Raw genomic sequence first — 24,829 nt, 5'->3', positions numbered from 1 at the left:
AGGAAGTTTTGTGTAAGTATAATACGTAAATAATAGTTAAGGTCGATGGCTCTGTAAACACGTAAGTATATTTTATAATTGACAGTGTTTGATATGTATAAAGCTTTGAAACAATACTGTCATCTCTTATATCATTTCCATTATAGTAGTATACGTTTATTATTTTGAACCATTGTTATTTTTTATATTTCAAATTTTTTTGTATTCTTTTGAGTGATACAAACTTTTGCTCTCACTGTGTTCAATGTGACTTCAATTAAAATAAAAGATATAAAATCAAACAATATTACCAACCCTCCCTTCTTACACTATCGTAGTTTGACTGTTCATTTTGACAAATATCAAAAATGATTATCGCAAAAACGAAGTTGTGGTTATTATTCAATTACCAGTTAACATTGTAAGTTTGGCTTTCAACGTGAACTACATTTTTTTCACTATATGTTACACATGAATGCGGAATTATCGAGAGACCAACAATTTGATCAAGATTAGAAAATATTCCAGGTCATATTGATTTTTTTGCTACAATCTTGTCATCATTTTGATATAGTATGTTTCCTTTGTAATTATTTGCAACTGCGTAAAAGAATATATGTGTTAAGACTGTACCAAAGTCAGGTCATTCAGATTATTAATTCACGTTTATCATGTTTATTTGTTCATCATTTAACCTATGAAAGTCGTCGAGAATTTATGCAAGAACCAGAAACAACTTAAATGTTCGTGCATCTGAAAAAACCTGATGTATTATGTAATCTATTCTGCTACATAGATTATATGTAAAGCTTAATGTGCAATATCTGAATGCAATCGTTACATTCTATTGAACATTTGTATATTATTCAATTGTATGAAATACGATTATGATTAAAATAAACCTGCACTCGAATTTAATTTTTAGTTTGGCAATGGTTTTTTTCTAAATTATGTCCATTTTTTTAATTGTTTTAAAGCTAATGTGTTAGAGCTGTAAAAGAAAAAAAAATGCTCAGTTTTTTTTTGCACTTTTGGCATCTAAACATTGAATATCGAACAACATACATAACTTTTATTATATAAAATTACACATCTTTAGTCAAACAATCCGGACATTTTAATTATTCTTATATATAACTCATGCACGAACTTTGTGTGAATAAAAAAGACTGCACATTATTGGCGTTAACACGAAGGATGGCTCATGTTGTTTATAATCTGATCACCTTTCCAAAGGGGGATCGTGTTGCTGAGTCTTTAGTTTTCTATGTTTGTTTTGTGTACTATTGTTTGTCTGTTTGTCATGTTTAGCAAATCGTTGTCAGTTTATTTCCCTCTGGTATCTTTCGTATTTCTTTTTTAACATAAATAGCCATAAATTCTAACTCAAATATTTACCGAATTGTAATGCTACAGTAATACATTTGTAAGTACAAGTTCATTATGAACATATACAGTTAATACATATAAATAACGCAATAGAAATATTTAAATAAATATTTTCATTGACATGCTTGATGATGATTCATTTAAATCTTTTTTTTTTTAGTTTCTTTCAATTGCTTTTCAATATTGAATAAACTTACAAAGTCTTTATTATGCGTGTGATTTAAAATTTCAGTATCCTATACGTTGAATCTATATTATTTTGAATAAATTTCCTTTGATGATCACTCAGGAGGAAAACTTTGTGATATATTTATGCTTGTTTACATTCAATCAGACCATCGTAATAGATTGTGCGCATTAAGTAAATAGTACAAAATGTTATTTAATTTTCATATACTACTTCTACTATTGTCATTTCGTTTTTTTTTTCTTTAAAAATTGGTAGTATAATTGATTATGGTTTGTATTTGTTTAATACTTTTAATAAATAAAATATGAATAAATATTCAATATAATAGACTTTATACAGTAGGGTTGGTATCTTCCAAAACATTGACTTGATTCGTTTATAGCACAAACACACACCCGCCAACAATGCTACTATACACACATAATTATACGAACTGTTTTTTTATATCAAGATAGATATTTAAAATACGATATCATGTCATTTTACTGCGAATGTATCTGAACCAGTACCATTGCACAAATTATTGTACATAAATCATTACGACTTAACAAAGATACCAGGCTTGAATGGTGTACGCCAGACGCACTTTTGGTCAACAAAAGTATCATCAATGACACTCGAACTGGTTAAATGTGCAATATTTTGGAACTGCTGATTATTAGGTTTGCCGGTTTGATATCAATTTAAAAAAAAATAAGTTTGTATATAAAGCATTGTAATGGAAGAATGGATACGATTTCTACCTGCGTTATACTTCAACTCTTTACATTTATATTGCATTTTTCTGTTGACGGCCATTGTCAAATTTCAAATGTATTATCTACTACACCTCTTTCGTTGGCATCTTTGTAAGATTAGTTTGTATTTTTGTTCGAATTTATATTAAGTTGCTTTGTATGTTTGTTATGTGTGTTTATAAAGTTTTGCCTGCTGGGTCTCAATTATTGTGACATTAACCCATCAAAAATAAAAAGAAGAAGTAGTATTATTGCCTCCGAGACAACTATCCACAATAGACTACATTACACAGACATTTACAACTATAGGCAACCGTGCGGCTCCCAACAATGAGTATAGCGTATACTGCATTGTCTACTAAAGGACTCGAAATAACAAATGTACAATAGTTCAAACGAGAAAACTAACGGCCTGATTTATGTTCAACATAATGAAAAACGAATATGATATACATCAATAAACAACAACCACTGAATTACTGACTCGTGAAATGCACATTTAGAATGTAACGGGATTAAACATACATGAAAGCGCACCAACCCACCCCTGATCTGGGACAGAGGTGTAACAGCACAACACAAAAACACCAACTGGGCGTGGCAGGCTACTAATACATTTCCAAAACAAAATGAAACTAATTAAATAACCGAGAGTACTCGAAACTACTGAAAAAAGTATTAGTTTATTTAGTTCATTTAGAACAAAAGTATGTACCTGGAGACATGGCTTTCGGTTGAGTGTTAGAAAATTTTCTGCATTGTTAAATGTATTACTATAAATAAAATGTGTGTCGAAAAATGTAGGTTGTCTTCTAGGTGTAAAAAAGAAAGATAATATCAACCACACACTTTTGTAAAAAGCTACTGTACTATAGACGATAAGCAGTTGCATAAATAATAGTATTTGTTTTGGTCCATGTTCATTAGCTTCATTTTGAATATTTATCTTCATTATAAAAAATTAGGACATGTTGTAGGATTTCAAATTTGGCAAACTTCCATACATGTACCAATTGTCTAGTCTGGAAATATATTCCATCAAAGTGTACAACAATTATATAAAGTTGACATTATCATTTAAAATTGTGTGCAGGCGAGTTCTGGTTTGACAATAATTAAGAGGATGTGGTAGTAGTTTCAAAACAACTTTCCGTCCAAATTACAATGTATAAAACATTAACAATTAAATTAAAGGTCAAGGTACGGCCTTCAACACGGAGCCTTGGTTTACACAGCACAACAAGTTATCAAAGGCCTCAAAATGGCTAGTAAAACAATTGAAACAGGAAAAACAGCAGTCTAATCTATTAAAAACGAAATACGAGAAGCACTAATTAACTACACCAACATACGATAACCACTGTACAACAAGATCCTGACTTAGGACATATGTTTGAAATGCAGTGAATTAAACTTTTTTGTTAGCATCCAATCCTCCCCTGACATGGGACAGTGTCGTAACAGGGCAACCTCAGAACAAATTAAGCAAAACAATAGACAAAAAACAAATATGAGAAACCGTTAAAAAAAACGACAACCACTAAATCAGAGGGTTCTGACTTGGGACAGCCAAATATACAATGTGGAAGGGTTAATCATTATTTATGGTTTTGAAAATATGATAAAATAATGTACTCTTTGCCGTTCAGTACAAAAATGTAATGGATAAAAGATGCACTGATATACACAACCATATATACAGCTGTATACAACGGAATAATCAAAATATCGGGTCCAATTGCCGAAACATAAAATTAATGAATGCTTGTATTTGTTGATTATTTTAAACTTGTATGATAAATATCTATAACACAACTTTCAGCTCATGAAACTTCGGAGACAAAAAAATGTCCAACATCCAAAAATATTCCAAAACAAACCCATTTCGTAAGTTCGTTATCGGAGAGTTTCTTATGACTGATTAAATTTAACTTCAAATGTAAAATATTTCAATTCAAGCCTAAACATTAACTTGTTATTTGGAATTATTATTCCAAATGGTTACAGAACTGTTGTTACGTTTTATGTTCTTAATAAAGCTCGCCATGATATTGTAGACGGCTATCAAAGCTTTATTAGAAAAACAAAGTTTTGGATCTCGATTTAGTTCTTTGGGGTTATGCACGATTTTTGTTTTTGCCAATTGGTAATACAAAAAATTGTCGTGAACTTAAGGTAAACCTGAGCATATAAGAATTTTTAAACATCATAGTTATAATGAAAAATAAAACGCTGTCTAACAGATTATAAAATCAAGATTTGGCAGGGCAAATTTTTTCTAACCAGGTTTAATACGAGTTTAGTTTTTTCGTCAGAAGCAGTTTGGGGCTTGTATTCTGATTGGTTTTTTTTTTTCGAAATTATTCTTAAGGTAGATCATTGGTATATGTTTCCCGAGATAGAATTTTCTTATACTTTGCCACAATGAAGATTTTACTATGCTCTTTTCAAACATATAATACAAAGGAGAGGTCACCGTCCTATTTTTCAAACTGTGAGTCGTAGAAAATTGCCTTAATTTGCTTACAATGATCATGAAAAAACACATTTTTGTGCATAAAAAGAAATCTATGAGATAGAATTTCGAAATAAATTGTGAGAAGATAGGTTTTATAATATGTTTTAAGATAAAATGGTGTCACCGTACTTGTTTTTTTGCTACAAGTAAAAAAATATTTCCCTCTATCAGTCAAGTACAATTTTTTACTGAAAGAGTTATCTCTCCTTTAATGACTTAGTTGAAAAAATTTATTCTAAAAAACAAATGTTTGGTATTTGCAATATATTTTGGATAATGCAATAAATCAGCAAGTTTTCCTCATATAAATAAATAGTCTAACCAAAAAAATTACACATCTGTCTACAAATTTGCAGATTTTGGCAAATAACTAGACTGATTGTGTACTGCGATAGTACAATCCAAGATGGCGGTATACCATGCATCTACCTTAAATGTTTTGTACTAATATTAAAATATATCGAGAGAGAAAAAATGTATATTTGGTACAAGACATTTAATCAGTTCAATAATAGCATTGTTATATAATTCAGAAATATGTATATTCTAGTATTCACTAACTACATGAACTATTCCCACTATATGTATGCATTACGTAAGTCGATGGAACATATAGATGAAGCAAGTCAGTTTGCACTAACAAACTAATATTAGACACATCTAAAACATTATCAAATCACGTTCCAAATCTGATTCTTGTGATTCCCCGTTTTCTTTTTTTAAACAAGGAAGTTTTCTGTACGCATAATACGTATATAATAGTTAAGGTCTTTGATTCTTAAATTGTTTTAAAGCTAATGTGTTAGAGCTGTAAAAGAAAAAGAAATGCTCAGTTTTTTTGCACTTTTGGCATCTAAACATTGAAAATCGAACAACATACATAACTTTTATTATATAAAAGTATACATCTTTAGTAAAAACATCCGGACTTTTAATTATTCGTATATATAACTCATGCACGCACTTTGTGTGAATAAAAAAGACTACACATTATTGGCGTTACCACGAAGGATGCCGCATGTGGTATTTGATCTGCCCACCTTTCCCAAGGGGGTACGTGTTGCTGAGTCTTTAGTTTACTATGTTTTGTATTGTGTACTATTGTTTGTCTGTTTGTCATGTTTAGCATATCGTTGTCAGTTTATTTCCCTCTGGTATCTTTCGTCTTTCTTTTTTAACATAAATTGAAATAAATAAGGACTCAAATATTAACCGAATTGTAATGCTACAGTAATACATTTGTAAGTACAAATTCATTATTCATATATACAGTTAATACATATAAATAACGCAATAGAAATATTCAAATAAATATCTTCCTTGACATGCTCATGATGCTTGATGATGATTCATATAAATCTTTTTTTTTTTAGTTTCTTTAAATTGCTTTCAATAATGAATAAACTTACACAGAAATTAGTATGCGTGTGATTTAAAATTTCAGTATCCTATACGTTGAATCTATGTTATTTGTCATAAATTTCCTTTGATGATCACTCAGGAGGAAATATTTGTGATATACATATGCATGTTCACCTTCAATCAGACCATTATGAAAGAGTGTGCGCCCGCATTAAGTAAATAATACAAAATGTTATTTAATTTATTCGTTTACTACTACTTTGTTATTTCGTTTTGTTACTTTTAAAATTGGTAGTATAATGAGTATTGTTTGTAATTGTTAAATACCTTTAATGAATAAAATATGAATACATATTCAATATAATAGACTTCATACAGTAGGGTTGGTATTTTTCAAAAAAAATTGACTTGATTCGTTTGTACCACAAACAACACCCGCCAACAATGCTACTATCCAAACATAATTATATTATAGATATCCAGATATATATGTATAAAATACGATATCCTGTAATTTTTCTGCGAATGTATCCGAACCAGTACCATTGCACAAATCATTGTACATAAATTAGTACAACTCAGCAACGATACCAGGCTTAAATGGTGTACGCCAGACGCACTTTTCGGCAACAAAATATCATCAATGACACTCGAACTGGTTAAATGTGCAATATTTTGGAACTGCTGCTCATTAGGTTAGTTGGTTTGATATCAATTTTAATAAATTACGTTTGTATATAAAGCATTTTAATGGAAGAATGGATACGATTTCAACGATTTTCTGTCTGCGTTATATCTCAATCCTATACATTTACATTGCATTTTTCCGTAGACGGTCATTGTCAAATTTTAAATGTATTATTTACTACACCTCTTTCGTTGGCGTCTTTGTAAGATTAATTTGTATGTTTGTTCGAACTTATAGTCAGTTGAATGGTATGTCTGTAATTTGTGTTTATAAAGTTTTGCCTGCTGCATCTCAATTATTGTGACATTAACCCATAAAAAATTAAAAAAGAAGTAGTATTATTGACTACGAGACAACTATCCACAATAGACTAAAAAACACAGACATTAACAACTATAAGCAACCGTGTGGCTCCCAAGAATGGGTATAGCCTATACCGCATTGTTTATCAAAGGACTCGAAATAACAAATTTAAAATAGTTTAAACGAGAAAACTAACGGCCTGGTTTATGTTCAAAATAATGAAAAAGAAATATGATATACACCAATAAACAACAACCACTGAGTTACTGACTTGTGAAATACGTATTTAGAATGTGGCGGGATTAAACATACTTGAAGGCGCACCAACCCTCCCCTGATATGGGACAGAGGTGTAAAAGCACAGCACAAAAACACCGAGTGGAAGTGGCAGGCTACTTATACATTCCCAACAAAAATGACACTAAGTACTTACCCTAGAGTACTCGCAGCTACTGACAGCTATTTCAAAGCAAATATTAAATGATAAAATAAATCATGCATCTAAGACTAAGGCATATATTTCAAACAAAAGCTTCATGAAAAGAGATCTATGTTTGTGTAAAATGTAGTATGATTTCTTACAGGACAACTATTTACCCAACAGAGAACAAATGACGTTAATGCAAGAAATTGTATAATACTGATTTCCTACTTCTAAATGATTTAAACTATTGAGCAGTTTACACTGTAAAGATATGAATTGACGGAATTCCTTCATAAGTCTGCATTTGTAGTTGAACAGACATTTCTTTCATTGTTTAAACGAGATATATTATTTACTTATTAGAACAAATTCAATTGTGTTTTTCTAAATAAAAAATGTCTGGACAAAAAAGCCTTACTAATTTTAAATAAGGCAAATACAACACAAAGGTAAACTTTTTCACAATTTCATTACGTTATTCATAACAAAATAATATAGGTTTTTGTCATTTGGTAAATATTTTGTTCACAACCCCACCCCCCACACATCCCCCCCCCCCCCCCCACCACCACCACCGCCACCACCACCACCACCACACACACCAAAAAAAAAAAACTGTCCCGAGAGTTTAATTATTTTTGGAGTAGAATATAACATAAGACATAATGACTATCAACTCAACTAGATATTCGTAACTTTTGTTCTTATTCTTCATTCATTATTAATATTGTACCACTTTTTCTTACATTTCTAATTCAACAAAAAATGTCATCCGGTGCTTTATTTAATGTTAGGAATAACATATCTAAGAGGAGGATAATAGAAGTACAATTTTGGATCGAACATAATTTCCGGTGTGATTATCCTTTCCAGGGTAGACAATATAGATATAAAACTTAAGCATACCATGTGTAATTTTGCAACATATGATTTATTTATAAATGTATATATTGTTAGGATTTTGTTGTTTCTTTAAAATAAAATCACCAACTGTTTACATTGGTATAGTATCTAATAGAATTTCAAAAGATAATGCACCTTCCATTTTCATTCGTGTTAGACACTCGAAAAAAAATAGCGAGATGCAACATTTAAATTGAAGTCAATTGGAATAGACTCATAATATATATAAAAAAATGTTTTAATGCTAAGGCATGTTATGAGTTTTTCATTGACCAAATATTTGTTGAATTTGGAAGCAGACATTTACCATTAATTGTCGGCATTCCTATGGAAATTAACCAAATGTGTGCCTCTTCTTTTCTACCTCTTTCTTCATTATTTTCATATGTGTCGGAGTTCCTTTAGAAACATTTCAAAACAAGAAGATAAAAGAGGTCTTATTACATTATTTGACAATCAGATATATTGATCATGTTCTTTCCATTAGTAACCCATTTTTTTTAAATTGGGTTCCATTTATATATATATCCCCCACGACAAGAAATTAACGATAAAACAGAAACAGGTCTTACCGCCAATTTATAGACTTATACCTCGAATTTGACATAAGCGGTCATCTCGTCAGAAGAATCTCTGATCAATGAGACGATTTTGTTATTTTCATTTTTGCTTATGTGTTTTTCTGTAGTGTCCTTATGTCTTCTTTCTTTGTTGACATGTTTTTTTCTTTACAATGTAGTGTTCGAGATTAAACACAATGTTGAATGCTGTATCCCAATTTCTGAATTTACCTGTTATGTCTGTGTGTTTTCGTCACACCTTGTTTTCAATGTCATGATTTGTACGCAACTGTCATACACGTCAGAGGTTTAACTAGCTATAACATCATAAAACAACGTTTTATCCACCATATTTTACATAAGAAAGAGAACTTTCCTGAGATTTTTTTTTTTTTTTTTTTTTTTATTTTTTTTTTTTTTTTTTTTTAGTTTTAAACATATTTTATTAGTAATCGCTTGTTACATCAACCCTAAGTAGCCCTGGAAAGCAACCAAGGGGGCCCCGATTTTTACAGTCTAACTGACTTGCTTCATCTATATGTTCCATCGACTTACGTAATGCATACATATAGTGGGAATAGTTCATGTAGTTAGTGAATACTAGAATAAACATATTTCTGAATTATATCGCAATGCTATTTTTGGACTGATTAAATGTCTTGCACCAAATATATAGTTTTTTCTTCGATATATTTTAATATTAGTACAAAAGATTTAAGGTAGATTCATGATATACCGCCATCTTGGATTGTACTATCGCAGTAAACAATCAGTCTAGTTATTTGCGAAAATCTGCAAATTTGCAGACAGATGTGTAATTTTATTGGTTAGACTGTTTATTTATATGAGGAAAACTTGCTGATTTATTGCATTATCCAAAATTTTTAAACAAATACCAAACATTTGTTTTTTAGAATAAATTTTTTCAACTAAGTCATTTAAGGGGAGATAACTCTTTCAGTAAAAAAATGTACTGGACTGATAGAGGGAATTGTTTTTTTTTTTAATTGTAGCAAGAAAACAAGTACGGTGACACCATTTTTTCTTTTTATTTTCTTAAAACATATTATAAAACTTATCTTCTCACAATTTATTTCAAAATTCTATCTCATAGATTTCTTTTTATGCACAAAAATGTGTTTTTTCATGATCACTGTAAGCAAATTAAGGCAATTTTCTACGACTCACAGTTTGAAAAATAGGACGGTGACCTATCCTTTGTATTATATGTTTGAAAAGAGCATAGTAAAATCTACATTTTGGCAAAGTATAAGAAAATTCTATTTCGGGAAACATATACTGATGATCTATCGTAAGAATAATTTCGAAAAAAAAACAATCAGTCTCATTTGTCGGAGGAAAAGCAAACGAGGAAAAAAAACTCCCATTATAAATTATTAACATATACCTTTATAAATATCATCTATCCTTGTACAAATGTACATGTACATGTAATTATCATCTATCTATATATTTATACATGACACCATATATAATCATTTGAATAAAATATGCATTCTAACTGGGTTTTTTTTCTTCCTGAGATTTCGGTATTTGTGTTATTTCTTTTCTTTTGAACAAATTTGTCTGCGTTTGTTGAAATCAATGTTTGGACATTAAAGTCTTCATAATGTCAAGAATTGCAAACACACCACAAAGATAAACCAAGCCTTGCTTTGCATTTGTATTTTGAGTCCATTCTTTGATATAAATTGTCAGTATTAGTATTTATCAAAAATTGCTGTATTTATACACTGTTTCCACCACGTTTAATCAAAGTGATATAAGACATAACAGAGGGAAGACATTACCCAAAAAAAATAACTTTTCGAATAATTTGCCGAAATCCAGATCTTTTTATTTATGTGGTGAATTTTCTATGAATAAAATATGAAAACCAAAAGGAGAAAACATCAGAGAAAATACAATAGATAGAAGTAAGAAGTTTGTTAACTCATATAAAGATTTTGCAAATTATATATAACAGATATGTTATTTAGGAGAATATTAAAATGTTTATTGTTGATAATGAAATATTAAAGAGTGGAACATTATATTGTTTTATAGTAATTATTACTTATACTGAAATATTGAAACTGAGATGTGGAAATTATTCCTTGTATCTACAACGCTGTTCATGAGTACCCGTGTTGCTGAGGGACAAAATGATGGTAGGTAATTATGTTTAAGAGTTTATTGTATTTTTATATACTTCAAGAATAATGTACATAACATACATTTCTAAAGTAGTTTTGAAACAGTTCTTATTTATGTTATGTGTGTACTCTCAATTATTCCAGGAGAACGTAACTGTATCAGTAAAAGTTATAAGTAAGTTTTAGGAGGTCTTTTGAGTGTTGTTCAGTTTTCTGTTTCCTCAAATAGTCCGTATGGATTAGTTTGGAATATATAAGGATCAATATCCAGTGCATGCACATTTCAAAGCAAGAGAGAAACTTCAAACGAAACTTAAATGATACAGGCATCACAAGCTTTTATTATTTTTTTTTAATTATTTAATAATCTATTTTTTTTTGTCGGTAATAGGTGATTTAAGACTGGTTGGTGGTTCCCATTCTAGAGAAGGGAGACTTGAAATATTCCATAGTAGCATATGGGGAAGTGTCTGTGACGACAGTTTTAATTATGTTGACGGCAGTGTTGCATGTAGACAACTAGGTTTTCGGTATGGAATACTTTGTTTATTAAAACAGAAAGTTACTTCCCTTTTATTCTCAATACAAATTCCAATAGGTTGTTTTTTGTTTGTCTCCGTTTTGTCAAGTTAAGGGCGTTGTTATTGACCTCATAGACATTGCGACAAAATATTCCAAATGACTTTCGGAATAATGATGATGTTATTAACCATGGAATATAATTATAAAAGAACATAGTTTCATACGGAGCAAACTTTTAACGTTCTTAATTTTAAATTCAATGTCCTCAAACCTTTTTTGCAATACAGTAAAGAATGACAACATTATTTGAGATTCGATATGTAATAACCCATTAATAGTTGTCTCCTTTTGATTTTAAGCAATTATATCAAATTTAAATATTAGATATCTGAGAACGTATAAATTCCGAAAACAGTCTCTTAGATACTGTAACAGTATTTCGTAAATCCTAACACACTTATATAAATGATAAAAAAAAGTACGAAAAATCATAGGATTTCATTTCTATTTTATATTTTTTTGTAACTTTTGTCATGATTTTGTCAGTCTCTTTTTGAAAAAAGCTTATCAATTTATTAAGGACAAGGTAAGTCTATACAAAATCGTAAGAATATAACGTAGTGACTATCTGCATGCGTAGACGAACGTTAGACAATATATAGTCATACAATAAATGAGGAAAAGTGAGGCTTCAGCAACACTGGATTTCTGACCTCGAGACAAGGTTAAATGCAGACACTAAATGATTAAATGTGTGTGCTTTATAATAGCGCATATTTGCAGTCGGCATTTATTTCAGATACAAAAACATAATTTAACAATTTTACATGACGAAAAAAAGATATCTTTCATTATACAATTTAATGTTAACAGATCTAGATGTTGGTCGGATGTACAGATTTATACACAAGGGGGCTACACTGCAAAAATATGGATGGACGGAGTAGGTTGTACTGGTTTAGAAACTTCGTTAAAGGAATGTTCACATAATGGATGGGGAAGTCATGACTGTACTACAAGTGAAAATGTAGGCATTCGATGCTTTGGTGGCTGCGGAGGTATAGTATAATAATGAATCTAATAAACGTTGTTCAAGAAGATATAAGACCAAGTACGCGTTCATTGTAAAAACTGTCAACGTTAATAAGAAATTATTAATTTCAATACTTTAATATTGAAGTTATATTGTCATCCGCATTAATGGGTTCATTTTAAGTATGTATAATGGTAAGGAAGGTTGGTTTATTCTAGTCGTAGGACCAGTCTCCTACACTTGTATGAAAGTCGCATCAAATTCCATTATATTGACAACAATGTGTGAACAAAATAAACAGACACAATATGTAAAAATGTCAAAAATGGGGTACAGCAGTCAACATTGTGTTCTAATCTTAATCACTATAAAACAAACAAATATGGAACAAAGTACACAAAAAGGCATATAGACAAAGCATATTAGCAAAAATAAAAGACAAGAATACACAAATTTACCATAGTACAATAACGGGATGTACAAGTACAATGCCACGTCATATATATATCAATATATATATAAGAAGGCATATAAACAAAGCACATTGCAATAATGAAAGGCAAGAATACATAAAAATGTTTTACAATAGCACAATAACGAGATGTATAAGTACAGAGCCACGTCATATGTAGCAAAGAAACACCAAAAGGCATATAGGCAAAGCACATTAGCAAAATGAAAGACAAGAACAAGAAAATTATCACAGAACAACAACACAATGACGGGATGTACAAGCACCGAGCCACGCAAAATGAATAGCAATAAAAACAGACTTAATAGTAAAAGTAATATTCTTAAAGACAAATTAAAAAAAAGTATAACATGTTATTAAGATGATAAGCAACGTCCATCGTGTATTATTTGTGAAATTGATACGGAATATTTATCAACAAGGTCATGTTACCTTCCGAAGAACTTCTTTAGAAAAAATGACGAAACGTTCTTTGACATACCCCTGGTTTCTCAACTTTCTGCGTATACACTAGTCATGTTCTACAAAGTCTGAGTAGTAGCTGCAGGCTCTTGAATACCGAACAAGTTGGGAAATATCCCATATGTAGATGAAGTTGGTATGTTGCTACTAAGGTGTGGGAAATTGTTTATATCAAAATTAAAATCGTCTCGTTTTTAATAGATTCTGGTAATGAGATGGCCATGCATGTCAAATTCGAGTTATAGGTCTAAAAATGAGGCGGAGGAAGCCGTGTATGTTTTAATTTCAAGTTCTTGGGGATATATCAATGGAATCCAATTAGAAAGATTGGATTGTTAATGGAAAGAACATCATCAATATATCTGAAAGTGAAATTAAATGACCTGGCTGCTTTGATCTTCTTTTTTTGACAAGTGTCTGAAGGAACTCCGATTCATATGAAAATAAGAATAGGTCGGCAAGGAGAGGCGCACAGTTCGTTCCCTTAGAAATGCCGACAATGTAAACAACCATTCAAACAACTAGTATATGACAATTTATGATAAGAAACTATGTATAATCTTGACATATAACATTACCTTGGTAATTAAATGATAACATGCTATTGCATCAGTTAATTTATGTACATTTTACCATTGCATCTATTTCAAGGTTTATTGACCAGTTTTACTGGTCATATTATCGAAATTTCGTTTAGAATACAGTTTATATAAAACAAAAATTTTGCTGTAAGTCAATGGAGACTGGGGATTTGATGTCAATATTTGCAAGGTACAAGTAAAATCTCGATACGTTTATATAGAGTACCATGATAAAAATGCTTGCTATTTCTTGGTTGTTGATTTTTTTTTTTTTGTGTTGTTTGTTATACTTTTGTTTAACTTATCATCGCGATAGCCAATCTCTCTCAGATATTATAGTTAATAAAGATTTCAAACTAAAAGTATGTGACAATTTGTGATAACTCGTAATGTATGTTTTCCATATCACCTTACCTGTGTAAATAATTGATAACATGTTATCGATAAAGGCAACAGTAGTATACCGTTGTTCGAAAACTCATAAATCGATAGAGATAAAAACAAATCCGGGTTACAAACTACAACTGAGGGAAACGCATCAAATATAAGAGGAGAACAACGACACAACAAAAACACAACATTAAAATGTAACACACACAGAAACGAACTATAATATAACAATGGCCATTTTCCTGACTTAGTACAGGACATTTTAAGAAAAAAATGGTGGGTTGAACCTGGTTTTGTGGCATGCCAAACCTCCCGCTTTTATGGCAACGTCAAACACAACACCAAAACGACAACAATACATGACAGGACCACAATACACAAATCAGTTGATTTATGTTATTTCATTATTGCCACTATTTCAAGATTTATTGGATATTTTTACTGGTCATATTATCAAAACTTTGTTCAGAATGCAATTAAAATTTCACTTTTTTGGCTGATAGTTAACGGAAACTGGGGATCATGGTCAGGTTGGACAGTATGTAGTTCTAGTTGCGATTCTGGCTATCAAACGAGATCCCGCCTCTGTAATGATCCGGTACCATCATCAGATGGCGCATACTGTAATGGAAAGTCGTTCGAAGTACTTAACTGCAGCATTACAACGTGTACAGGTATGTTTATCTCTAAGATTATTTTGACGAGCAAAAATATATCCTTTAAATTTGCTGTCAATATATTCAAAGTACAAATAAAATCTTAATATATATTTTTTTAAAGTGCTGTTTTCCGTGTTGTTTTTTTTAATTATTTTACTTTTGTATAAATTATCATCGAGGTAGCCAATCTCTCTTATATATTATAATAAGCATTGCAAACTACAAGTATGTGACGATAGTGATTAGACGTTATGTATGTTTGTATCAGGTCAACTTACCTGGGTAAATAAATTATAACATGCTATTAAAATGTATTACATTCAGTTGATAAACGTTCATTTAACTAATACATCACTTTAAAGATTTAATGGCCGGTTTAACTGGTCATTTATCGAATTTAGAATGCAATTTATTAGTGAACATTTTTTTTATGTAAGTTAATGGAAACTGGGGATCTTGGTCAGACTGGACAATCTGTAGTTCTAGTTGTGATTCTGGCCATCAAACGAGATCCCGCCTTTGTAATAATCCTGTACCATCATCAAATGGCGCATACTGTAATGGGAAGTCGTTCGAAGTACTAAACTGCAGCATTGCAAGATGTACAGGTATGTTTGTCTATTGTGTTTGTTATTTGTCGTACGATGATGTTGACAATCACTAATTCATTTCTAAAATTTGTTGAAAGGAAGTAATGAAATTTAACAAAACAACGCCATAGTACGTGCTGGTTTTTCTTTTTGTAATTGGGTTTTTTTTTTTTTTTTTTTTTTTTTTTATGATCGAAACAATTATACGTTCTACGACAAATATAGTTAATTAACATTTCAAACTACTAGTTTGAGACGATTTGTGATTGTGTAGTTTCTAATTTCACAAAATGTATGTCTGCGTTCTCTTCAAGATACTTAGTGATTCAAATAAAACAAAACAGAGACTGTATATGAAGATGTTGATAGTATTATAGCATAAAAAGTTACAGAAAAAAATTGTTTTAACAGAAGAAACAAACGTGATACAGGTCGTGACTAGTTAAACACTCATGGCAGAACCATTTTATAGACTACATCAATTGTATTCGTACTTTATGTAGCTACAATCTTAAGTTAACAAATGGTGACTTTCAAAATATCAAAGCTGCTATGCTCTAAATGTAATAGCTAATGTCGTGTACTTGGTAGTGACATCTTGTAATAAAGGTTTAAAAAAAATAAGAAGAAGAACCTTAAAGTGAGATCAAAATTTCAATATGAACAGTATACTATTGACATCATATATCAAATACTCTGAAATGTGGGGACATTCATGAATTAAAAATAAATCAAGCTAAGCTCTATATGTGCCTGTCCGAAGTCTTGAATCTGTAACTGAGTGGTTGTCGTTTATTGCTGTTTCTCATACTTGTTTTTCATTGATTGTTTTGTATTGTGCCGTTGCACCACTGTCACCGGTTAGGGGGTGATTTTTGGCGCAACCAACCTAGTTAAAACCCGCTACATTTCAATGCACCTGTTCTAAGTCAGAAGCCCATTACATTCAAACTTATTAATATCGTTAGCTATAACAATATTGCATATGTTAACAATTACTCCATTTACACAGCTATCTCACATTTTTATTTCATGTTTTAAGTTGATGGAAGTTGGGGAGGGTGGAGTAAGTGGTCAGAATGCAATGCAACTTGTGATGGTGGTGTACAGAAACGCACGCGTTTTTGCAACAACCCATATCCTTCAGCTGGCGGATCTGCATGTTCAGGCATTACTGACCAAATATCAATATGCGCAGAGATTAATTGTCCAGGTGAGTGATTCTTTTCATCAAAGTGTCATTGTATCCGTCACTGAGTCTATGTAGTTACAATCAGTAATCCATTTATATCAATCAGCTCAGTTGAATATGTATAGCATCATGCCCTTTTTAAAGTTTGTACAAATTTCGCATCTTTTGTTTGTCATTTTGTTTTTTTTATATTTAATTGTATTACTTTAAATAAACAGAGCTTAACGTTTAACCACCTGTTATCGATTTTTCACATGTACATACAAACCACTAATATAACCTTCAGGAAGTTCCAGGTAAAATCCAATAAACTATAAACAATAGAAAATGTGGTATGCTTGACAAGGAGTCAACTTTCTACTAGAGACCCGAAATTAACAACTATAGTTCACCGTACGGCCTTCAGCATTTAGTAAAACCCATACCGCATAATCAGCTATTTTTATTTCATTAGTTGAAACTGTTATGATTGGGCATTAAGACTAGTTTATAGAAATAGTTGATTTCAAATTAAACTATCTTTTAGTCTTTGGCGTCTGGTCAGAATGGGGAGTTTGGAGCTTATGTTCGGCTTCGTGTGGGTCAGGAAATAGGACAAGGAGAAGACTGTGTGACAATCCTCCTCCTTCTCATGGCGGAGAATATTGTAATGGCAATACTTTAGATTTGGATACTTGTAATACCCACGAATGTCCTAGTATGTATATTATATATATTATGTTAGGTAATTTTTTTTTAGCTATGTTACTTTGTCTTCCATATAAATTGAACGGATTGAAATAAATGTTAGTACTTGCTACACCTTTCAAACATATTTTATGATTGAGAATCTCGCAATGAATTGAACGTTATAGCTTAGATTCCTTAAAAGAAAAAGATTACAACCTGTTCAGGGGCATGATAAAGAATTACAAAACAAATTAATCTTCTTGTTTAATAATATGAAACATAAGGATAAATTTCCACTGTATATATAAATTATGGTCATTGGACCGGAACGAACTTTGTGAAAAACAATGCTGATAACATCTAACAGTTCTCCAAAACTGACACCATCACAGTATTGGATTTGCAAACTTTGTGTGCTGTAAATGAACAAACTGTTTTCAACATTCAATTGTCATTCCTACTTGACTAAAGTCTTTTGCAGGCTTTGTTTTTCTTATATGCTTAAGACAGACCTCTTACGAAGGTTTTTCAAGATGAGTGATAAAGCTGTGAAATTATCATTTCGCTTTTTCAGAAAAAAAATATACTATAAATAGTATGCGTCCAAAGCGCTTTTTTCTGGATTCAACTCATTCGTAAAGATAAAAAAAAACGTGTAGAAGCAAGTGATGTATAAACAGAACATTAGGAGCTTTAGGTTCAAAATTGGACCAAAAAAAGTTGCTATATTTATTTAAGATTAACATGAAATATTTGCAACCTTAACTTCTTAATAATTTTGTAAGCTACATTTGTAGCAACGGATAATGAAATAACAAATGCAACATGAAGTTGAAAAACTACGCCAACATTAATTCAAAAGTATAGTATAGGTAATTGAAGTATGATATCTAAGATACTGCATAACTACATTTGTACAGCTTCATTTGTATAGTAGAATCGCTGATTTCAGTCTATATGTGATAAATTAACAAAATAAAAATATCGTAACATTTAGTTTACTCATTCCGTCGTCCAAATAAATCATAATTTTTATCGTTATCCAGCAGGTGGGCATTTATTAAATACGACAATTATAAGAAACATAACATCATATATATATTTCTCCTAAACAATTATGACCACATACATGAGAATTGGCATGTGATTTTATGAAATAGCTTCAAGTTAGAAATAAAGGTCTTGTGGTTTTTTTTTTTTTTTTTCTATGAATTCTTTGTAGAATTATTATTTTCATGTACTCTATTTCTCGTTAAATCTCGTATAATTTAGTCCCCCAAGACAGTTTCTGCGTTTAACTTTTTAACAAGCAATTGCAATTGGAATCAACATAGCCCTTATAGCTGCAGTCAACATTGATTGCTGTTGATTTTGCTATGTGCTTCTGATGTGGTACAAAGTAATTCAAGAAGGTGATATGTAATCAGCTTACACACTGTTTGTTGAGTAATGTAATAAACTCTCCATTTGTGATTCTATTAAAAAAAAATCTGTTAAATCTATGATCGGGCTATCGTTGTTTTCATAAAATATACACTATCATATTTCCGTAATTTTAGTTGATGGTAACTGGAGTGAATGGTCATCCTGGGATACGTGTAGTGAAACTTGTAATGGAGGAATTCAGGATAGAAATCGGAAATGTGATGCTCCTCTGCCATCTAACGGGGGACTTTACTGCAATGGAAAGACGATAGAAAGTCGTGCTTGCAACAACGAGAATTGTAAAAGTAATGTCTTGTTTCAGGTTACAAATCGGTTATCCCACTACATAAATATGTTTAACGGAAATGTATTTGTCATGTTAAAAAAGAGAGGCGAAAGATATCGGATGGACAGTCAAACTCATACTAGTAGATTGAAAATAAACTGACAAGGCCATGGCTAAAAAATAAAAAGACAAACATACAAATAATAGTACACAAGACACAACATAGAGAACTAAAGACTAAGCAACACGAACTCCACCAAAAACTGGGGGTGATCTCAGGTGCTCCTGAAGGGTTAGCAGATCCTGCTCCACATGTGGCACCGTCGTGTTGCTCATGTTATTACCACCCCGGTAAATAGTCTAATTCGGTAGGTCACATTTGTGGTGAAGAGGGAAGTGGATTGTAGTTACGACATAAGGAACATATCCGATATCATTTGTGAAACGACTATTTCATAACGGTCAACCAACTCGTGATGGCGTCCGTAAAATTTACGAAGGGATGATTTCAACCTCACCATTTTGAACTCTTGGTTTGATAGCTTCCTTGTGAGCAGCAACCCTCTCTAAAGGAAATCATGATCGGAAATACAAGCCCGGGAATATCGTATCAATTGGGAGATATATACTCCGTATGCAGGCACTGCTGGAATGTTGCTACATAGAAATGGAAAGTTCACAAATGGGAAGCTAAAATCATCATCTTTTGTCGTAAAGTTTTGTTTTCATTCGACCCTCATTGTCAATTTTTAGATGTAGGTCAAGATATGAGGCAGACTTAACTGTATCTGTTGTATCCTTTATCTCTAGTTCGATGGGATAGATGCGTTCAACATAGTCACCAAATTTTTAATTATTTAGTGAGAGAACATCATCTATATAGCGGAAAGTAAAGTTAAGGTATCATACACGAGGTACCATTAACATCTGATCAATTGTCAAAATGTGCATTAAGTAAAGTAAAATTGGTTATTATCCTTCTATTTTTTTTTTATAAAAACTATAATTTAAAGTAGTCTTCGTTGCTTAAGACACGCATAAACTGGATTGATTCTGGTAGGGAATTTTTAATTCCAGTTTGACGAAAGCGTGTACCTTTTGATATATCTTTGTAAGCATTTATATAGCCTTTTTCTAGCCAGTTAATGTATACTGTAATCCGACAGATTTCCAATGTCGAACTGGTGAATTCATTAACATTGTAGTTCTTAAAATTTACCATATGATATTTGTGAATAATATCAAACAACACTTTATAGTTGATGGACAATGGAGTGCATGGCAAGAGTGGCAACCTTGCAATACAACTTGTGGTAACGGATCCAAACACCGAATCCGGAAATGTGACAGCCCTTCACCGTACTTCGGGGGCTCTGAATGTATAGGACTTGATATCGACATTCAAGCATGCTATCAAGACATATGTCCAGGTAAGGTTAGATGTTGGTCTATCATTCCTCCTATTTATTTTCATATTCTGGTGTCATATCCATAAGTTATTTTGGTTTTCTTTCTCCTGGCAATAGATTGATTTGTTTCATGTACTGCCTATCTTGATAAATTTACTCTAAATTTTCTTAATATTGTATTAAATTGAGAATTGAAATGGGGAATGTGTCAAAGAGATAGCAACGAATGCTGAAAGTTGTGCAAATCACACCAACATCTATACTGTTTAATCTATAATTAAAACTAATGCAGTGCAAAAAGTGCCATTCTCTTCTTTTATTATAAACACATTTTGTATTTTGCAGATGCACATCTACAGGTCAAAGAGGATACATCATATTTGGTCTCATCTGCTCTTCTTGTGGGTGTTGCAGTTGCTTGCATCGTTGTAACTGCTGTCATAACGTGTACAGCTTTATTTATATTTCGCAGATTTAGATCTGATAAAGTTGGTAAGTTTATGTGAAATATCAATTGATAAGGAATTATACGTCTTAATATATACAAATAAATATATAAATACAGTTGGGAAGTGTTTGTGAATTACTTTTGCTAAGGAAATAAGAACCCTACACAAAACATTTTAATAGTAGTCAATAAATGAAACTAGTCCAATAGTGTTGCATTCGAAACCAGAACAAGACAGAGGGTAACATATTAAAAACTTACAAACGGAAAATTAGACAAATCATTATCTGCAGAGATTACATGAATGGCCGAGATATATTATTCAGAATCTAGTCTCATGTTGGAAGATGGAATACATTTTGCCGTGATGTTCATGGCAAGTAATTTAAGAAATATCTCAATCTCGCGAGAAGGACGGCGGGATTGTGACTATGACAACTGAACTATATCCGTGGTCATTCCAATATCCAATATTGCGTAACTATCAACCAAATTAAGAAAAAGGTGTGATAATACATCTATTTCAGAATATATCTTATCCTCTAACATATTGGAATTAAGTCATCCTACAAACTGCTGAATATTGAGATAAGAAAAGTTATTATTGCTGCATAATACTCTTAAAATGCAAAATGAAAAGTATTATACATATACTAGTAGTCATTATGTGCCTGGCTAAAACGAGTATGTCCACGATTAAATTTTGATTGATATCACAAGTTCATCATATGTTCAAAGTCACTCCAAAAGACGAAGACATATTTCTACATCTTCAAAGAGGAAATACGAATTACAATCGTATTCCTTTACAAAGTCGTCCAAATACTTAAAATTGAAAATGGAAATGGGGAATGTGTCAAGTATGTATATTCAACAGTGTTTGATATATGAAAGGCATTTTCGGGGAATTAAAGTAAATGTTCCGCTACTTTTGATATTTCATCATTGCAATTGTATCCATTTGTACCTCACTCCAATTCATTTACAAAATTACAGTTTCTAAAGGTAATTTCAGTTAATAAAACGATTGATTGCTGGTGTTCTAACGCCACTTTTAAGCACCACTTTTGGGCTATTTCGTGGTGGCCAGTTTTTATTGGTGGAAGAAGCCGGAGAAAACCACCGACCTTCAATGGAAAACTGACAATCCTAGTCAGTTAAGATTGGAGTCGAGTGCACCCGCACGAGCAGGGTTCGAACTGACAACCTCAGTTTTGACTGACTAGTGATTACAGTAGTAAAACTACTTAGACCACTTGGCGACCGAGGCCACAGTCACAAATCGAAATAAATTGTAATTATTTTATAATGACCATAAATTATTTTTTTTGATATACTATAACTAGAAAGGTTGAACATGTTAAATATGTGATCACAGGGTGGTCTTATCTCTTATATTAATGTATCGTGTTTTATTTTTTAGCAAAAAGAAAGAGAAATGGATGGTAAGTTCTCATTTCATTAACTAATAGTATAATTTGTATCTGCGAAAATACATATTCGTACTGATTCTTCTTTTTTTTTTATTGCGTCGAGAATTGTGTATATGCTTTATGCAATTTGATAAAAGATATCGTGTAGGTTGTACTGATACTTTAAACTTTGCACTATCCCTATTTATGTACATTTCAAATTCTCATGTTTCAAAGAAATTAGATAAAAAATTTCATGCATCGTTGTTCTTTTTTATTGTATAAAAGCTTAAATATTTGATCCAGCATTCCTAGTTACACGACAACACCATAGCGACGTCTAGTTATTTAATGTCGTTAATCGCCCGTACATAATTATCAAAGTGTAATTTCAGCCTATCATTCATTGACCAGAAATCCTTTATTTATGTTTCAGCAACACCGAAAGTCTGGCTGAATTAAGAGGAACTAGCCAACAAAATGATTATGATTGCATCGGACGGGCTAGTGGTATACAGAGTGGGGTTTATGACACCTGCAGGAATACTGAGAGTAATGTCTATGCTAATACACAATTCACTGCTAAAACAGGTGCTGGTGCTAACGTTCCATGCAAGGCTGACAATATCGAATCAGGTGCTCATGCGAACATTCTATGCAAAGCTGACAATGTTGAGGAAATATACGAGAATCTGAAAATAAGCTGAAACTGTTTGATTCAACTGAACAATTATGAAACTTGTAGTTTTATGTCATTTACACTTATATAGTCATATTTATACCACTAATATAGTCATCCATTGGATGTTGGATATGTACTGATTGATATCTTAGTCTCAGATGCATGTTTTTATCAGTTGATATTGGCATTGCAAAACTAGAAGCTGTCAATAACAGCAAGTACTCTCAGATATGTACTTAGTGTCTTTTTGTTGTGGGGATGTTCAAGTACTCTGCTAAGATGTATTTTTGCTGTATATCGATCTGATAAATTAGGCTTTTTTCAACTGATTTTTATAGTTTGGTTGTATGATGTACTGTTACACCACTGTACTATGGGTTCGGAGGTGGAGGCCTTCGAATTAATTTAACACCGCCACATTCTCCTTATGTCTTTCCAAAGTCAGAAGCTTGTAATTCAGTGTTGTCGTTTGTTGCTGTATATCATATTTGTTTTTCTTTCATTATCGTTTATCTTTTTGTACAAAAATCAGGCCGTTAGTTGTCTTTTTTGAATTTTACATTTGTTATTCCGGGACCTTTTAAAGCTGAATATATGGTATGGGTTTACTCATTGTTGAAAGCCGTACGGTGACCTATATTTGTTTATTTATTTGTCATTTTGTCTCTTGAGGAGAGTTGTCTCGTTTACAATCATACCACATCTATTCATTTTTTTATTCATACTATGCAGTTATAATACTTTTTATATATAACATTGTCATGAAGATCCGTTATAAAAATAAAATGTCTTGCATATTTTTTATACATTGATATGTGTGATTAGAGATTTCACAATATGACCAATATTATGATGAAAATTCTGCTATCAGAAATGCAGATACATATAACATTAAGATTGTCTTTTTGTACTTACATTATAGCAGAGAAGAATTTTTCTTCATCTGAACAACAGTCAGATTTGCATAAATACTTGTTTATATCTTACATATCCGTCTTCTCAATAGTCGCCCATTGCAATTTTGAGAAAAGGGTAATATGTTAGCAAGATGATGTTGTTCATAAGAGATAAACGAAGAAAAAAGGAATTATGCAGCAAACCAAACTAAAACTAAAGTCGCAGCATCAGTCCTAAACATTTTTCTATGTATGAACTTTTGAATACTGTCTTTTGTTTAGATTTCCAATATATTTCGTCATGTTTTATGCCTCAAATAGCAAGTAGGGGGTGAAATTACACTGTAAAAAAAATGGGTCATGAATTTTAAAGTTAAGTAGTGATTTGGTCCAGCTGAAAAAGGTTAAAAATTAGCACTTCGGAAGCTGTCAAAAGATTTCAAGACCCCCTTAACATAAAATTTTCCATATTCGATGAAGTTTTTTATAATT

At 31.5% G+C, this 24,829-nt stretch overlaps 1 protein-coding gene across 3 annotated transcripts; it reads left to right on the top strand.

Moving 5' to 3' along the window:
• Positions 1-24,231, top strand: LOC127721877 (coadhesin-like). Of its 3 annotated transcripts, none has more exons than XM_052228699.1 (13): positions 1-61; positions 11,121-11,224; positions 11,601-11,739; positions 12,605-12,789; positions 15,173-15,199; positions 15,793-15,936; positions 16,961-17,131; positions 17,637-17,807; positions 19,339-19,509; positions 20,750-20,920; positions 21,245-21,391; positions 22,771-22,792; positions 23,196-24,231. In XM_052228699.1, the coding sequence occupies exons 2-13, from the start codon at positions 11,155-11,157 to the stop codon at positions 23,464-23,466; spliced, it is 1,689 nt and encodes a 562-aa protein (XP_052084659.1). In that variant the 5' UTR covers positions 1-61; positions 11,121-11,154; the 3' UTR covers positions 23,467-24,231. The 3 variants fall into 3 exon arrangements, with proteins under 3 accessions (XP_052084659.1, XP_052084657.1, XP_052084658.1); XM_052228697.1 differs by having other exon boundaries at positions 15,173-15,343; positions 15,766-15,936; XM_052228698.1 differs by lacking the exon at positions 1-61 and having other exon boundaries at positions 11,197-11,228; positions 15,173-15,343; positions 15,766-15,936.
• Positions 24,232-24,829: the final 598 nt, after the last annotated feature.

Source organism: Mytilus californianus, unplaced genomic scaffold (assembly GCF_021869535.1).
Source record: "Mytilus californianus isolate M0D057914Y unplaced genomic scaffold, xbMytCali1.0.p SCAF_12, whole genome shotgun sequence".
In the NCBI taxonomy this organism is placed as follows: Eukaryota; Metazoa; Mollusca; class Bivalvia; order Mytilida; family Mytilidae; genus Mytilus; species Mytilus californianus.
This window is presented reverse-complemented; position numbering and strand designations above follow the sequence as displayed.

What these genes read in the sequence shown, in the direction of transcription:
- LOC127721877 (XM_052228697.1), top strand. Translation starts at nt 11,155, where the DNA reads ATGTGGAAATTATTCCTTGTATCTACAACGCTGTTCATGAGTACCCGT. An exon ending in TGCTGAGGGACAAAATGATG is followed by an intron (nt 11,225 to 11,600) that starts GTAGGTAATTAT and finishes TGTCGGTAATAG; the next exon opens with GTGATTTAAGACTGGTTGGT. An exon ending in CAGCATTACAACGTGTACAG is followed by an intron (nt 15,344 to 15,765) that starts GTATGTTTATCT and finishes TTTTTATGTAAG; the next exon opens with TTAATGGAAACTGGGGATCT.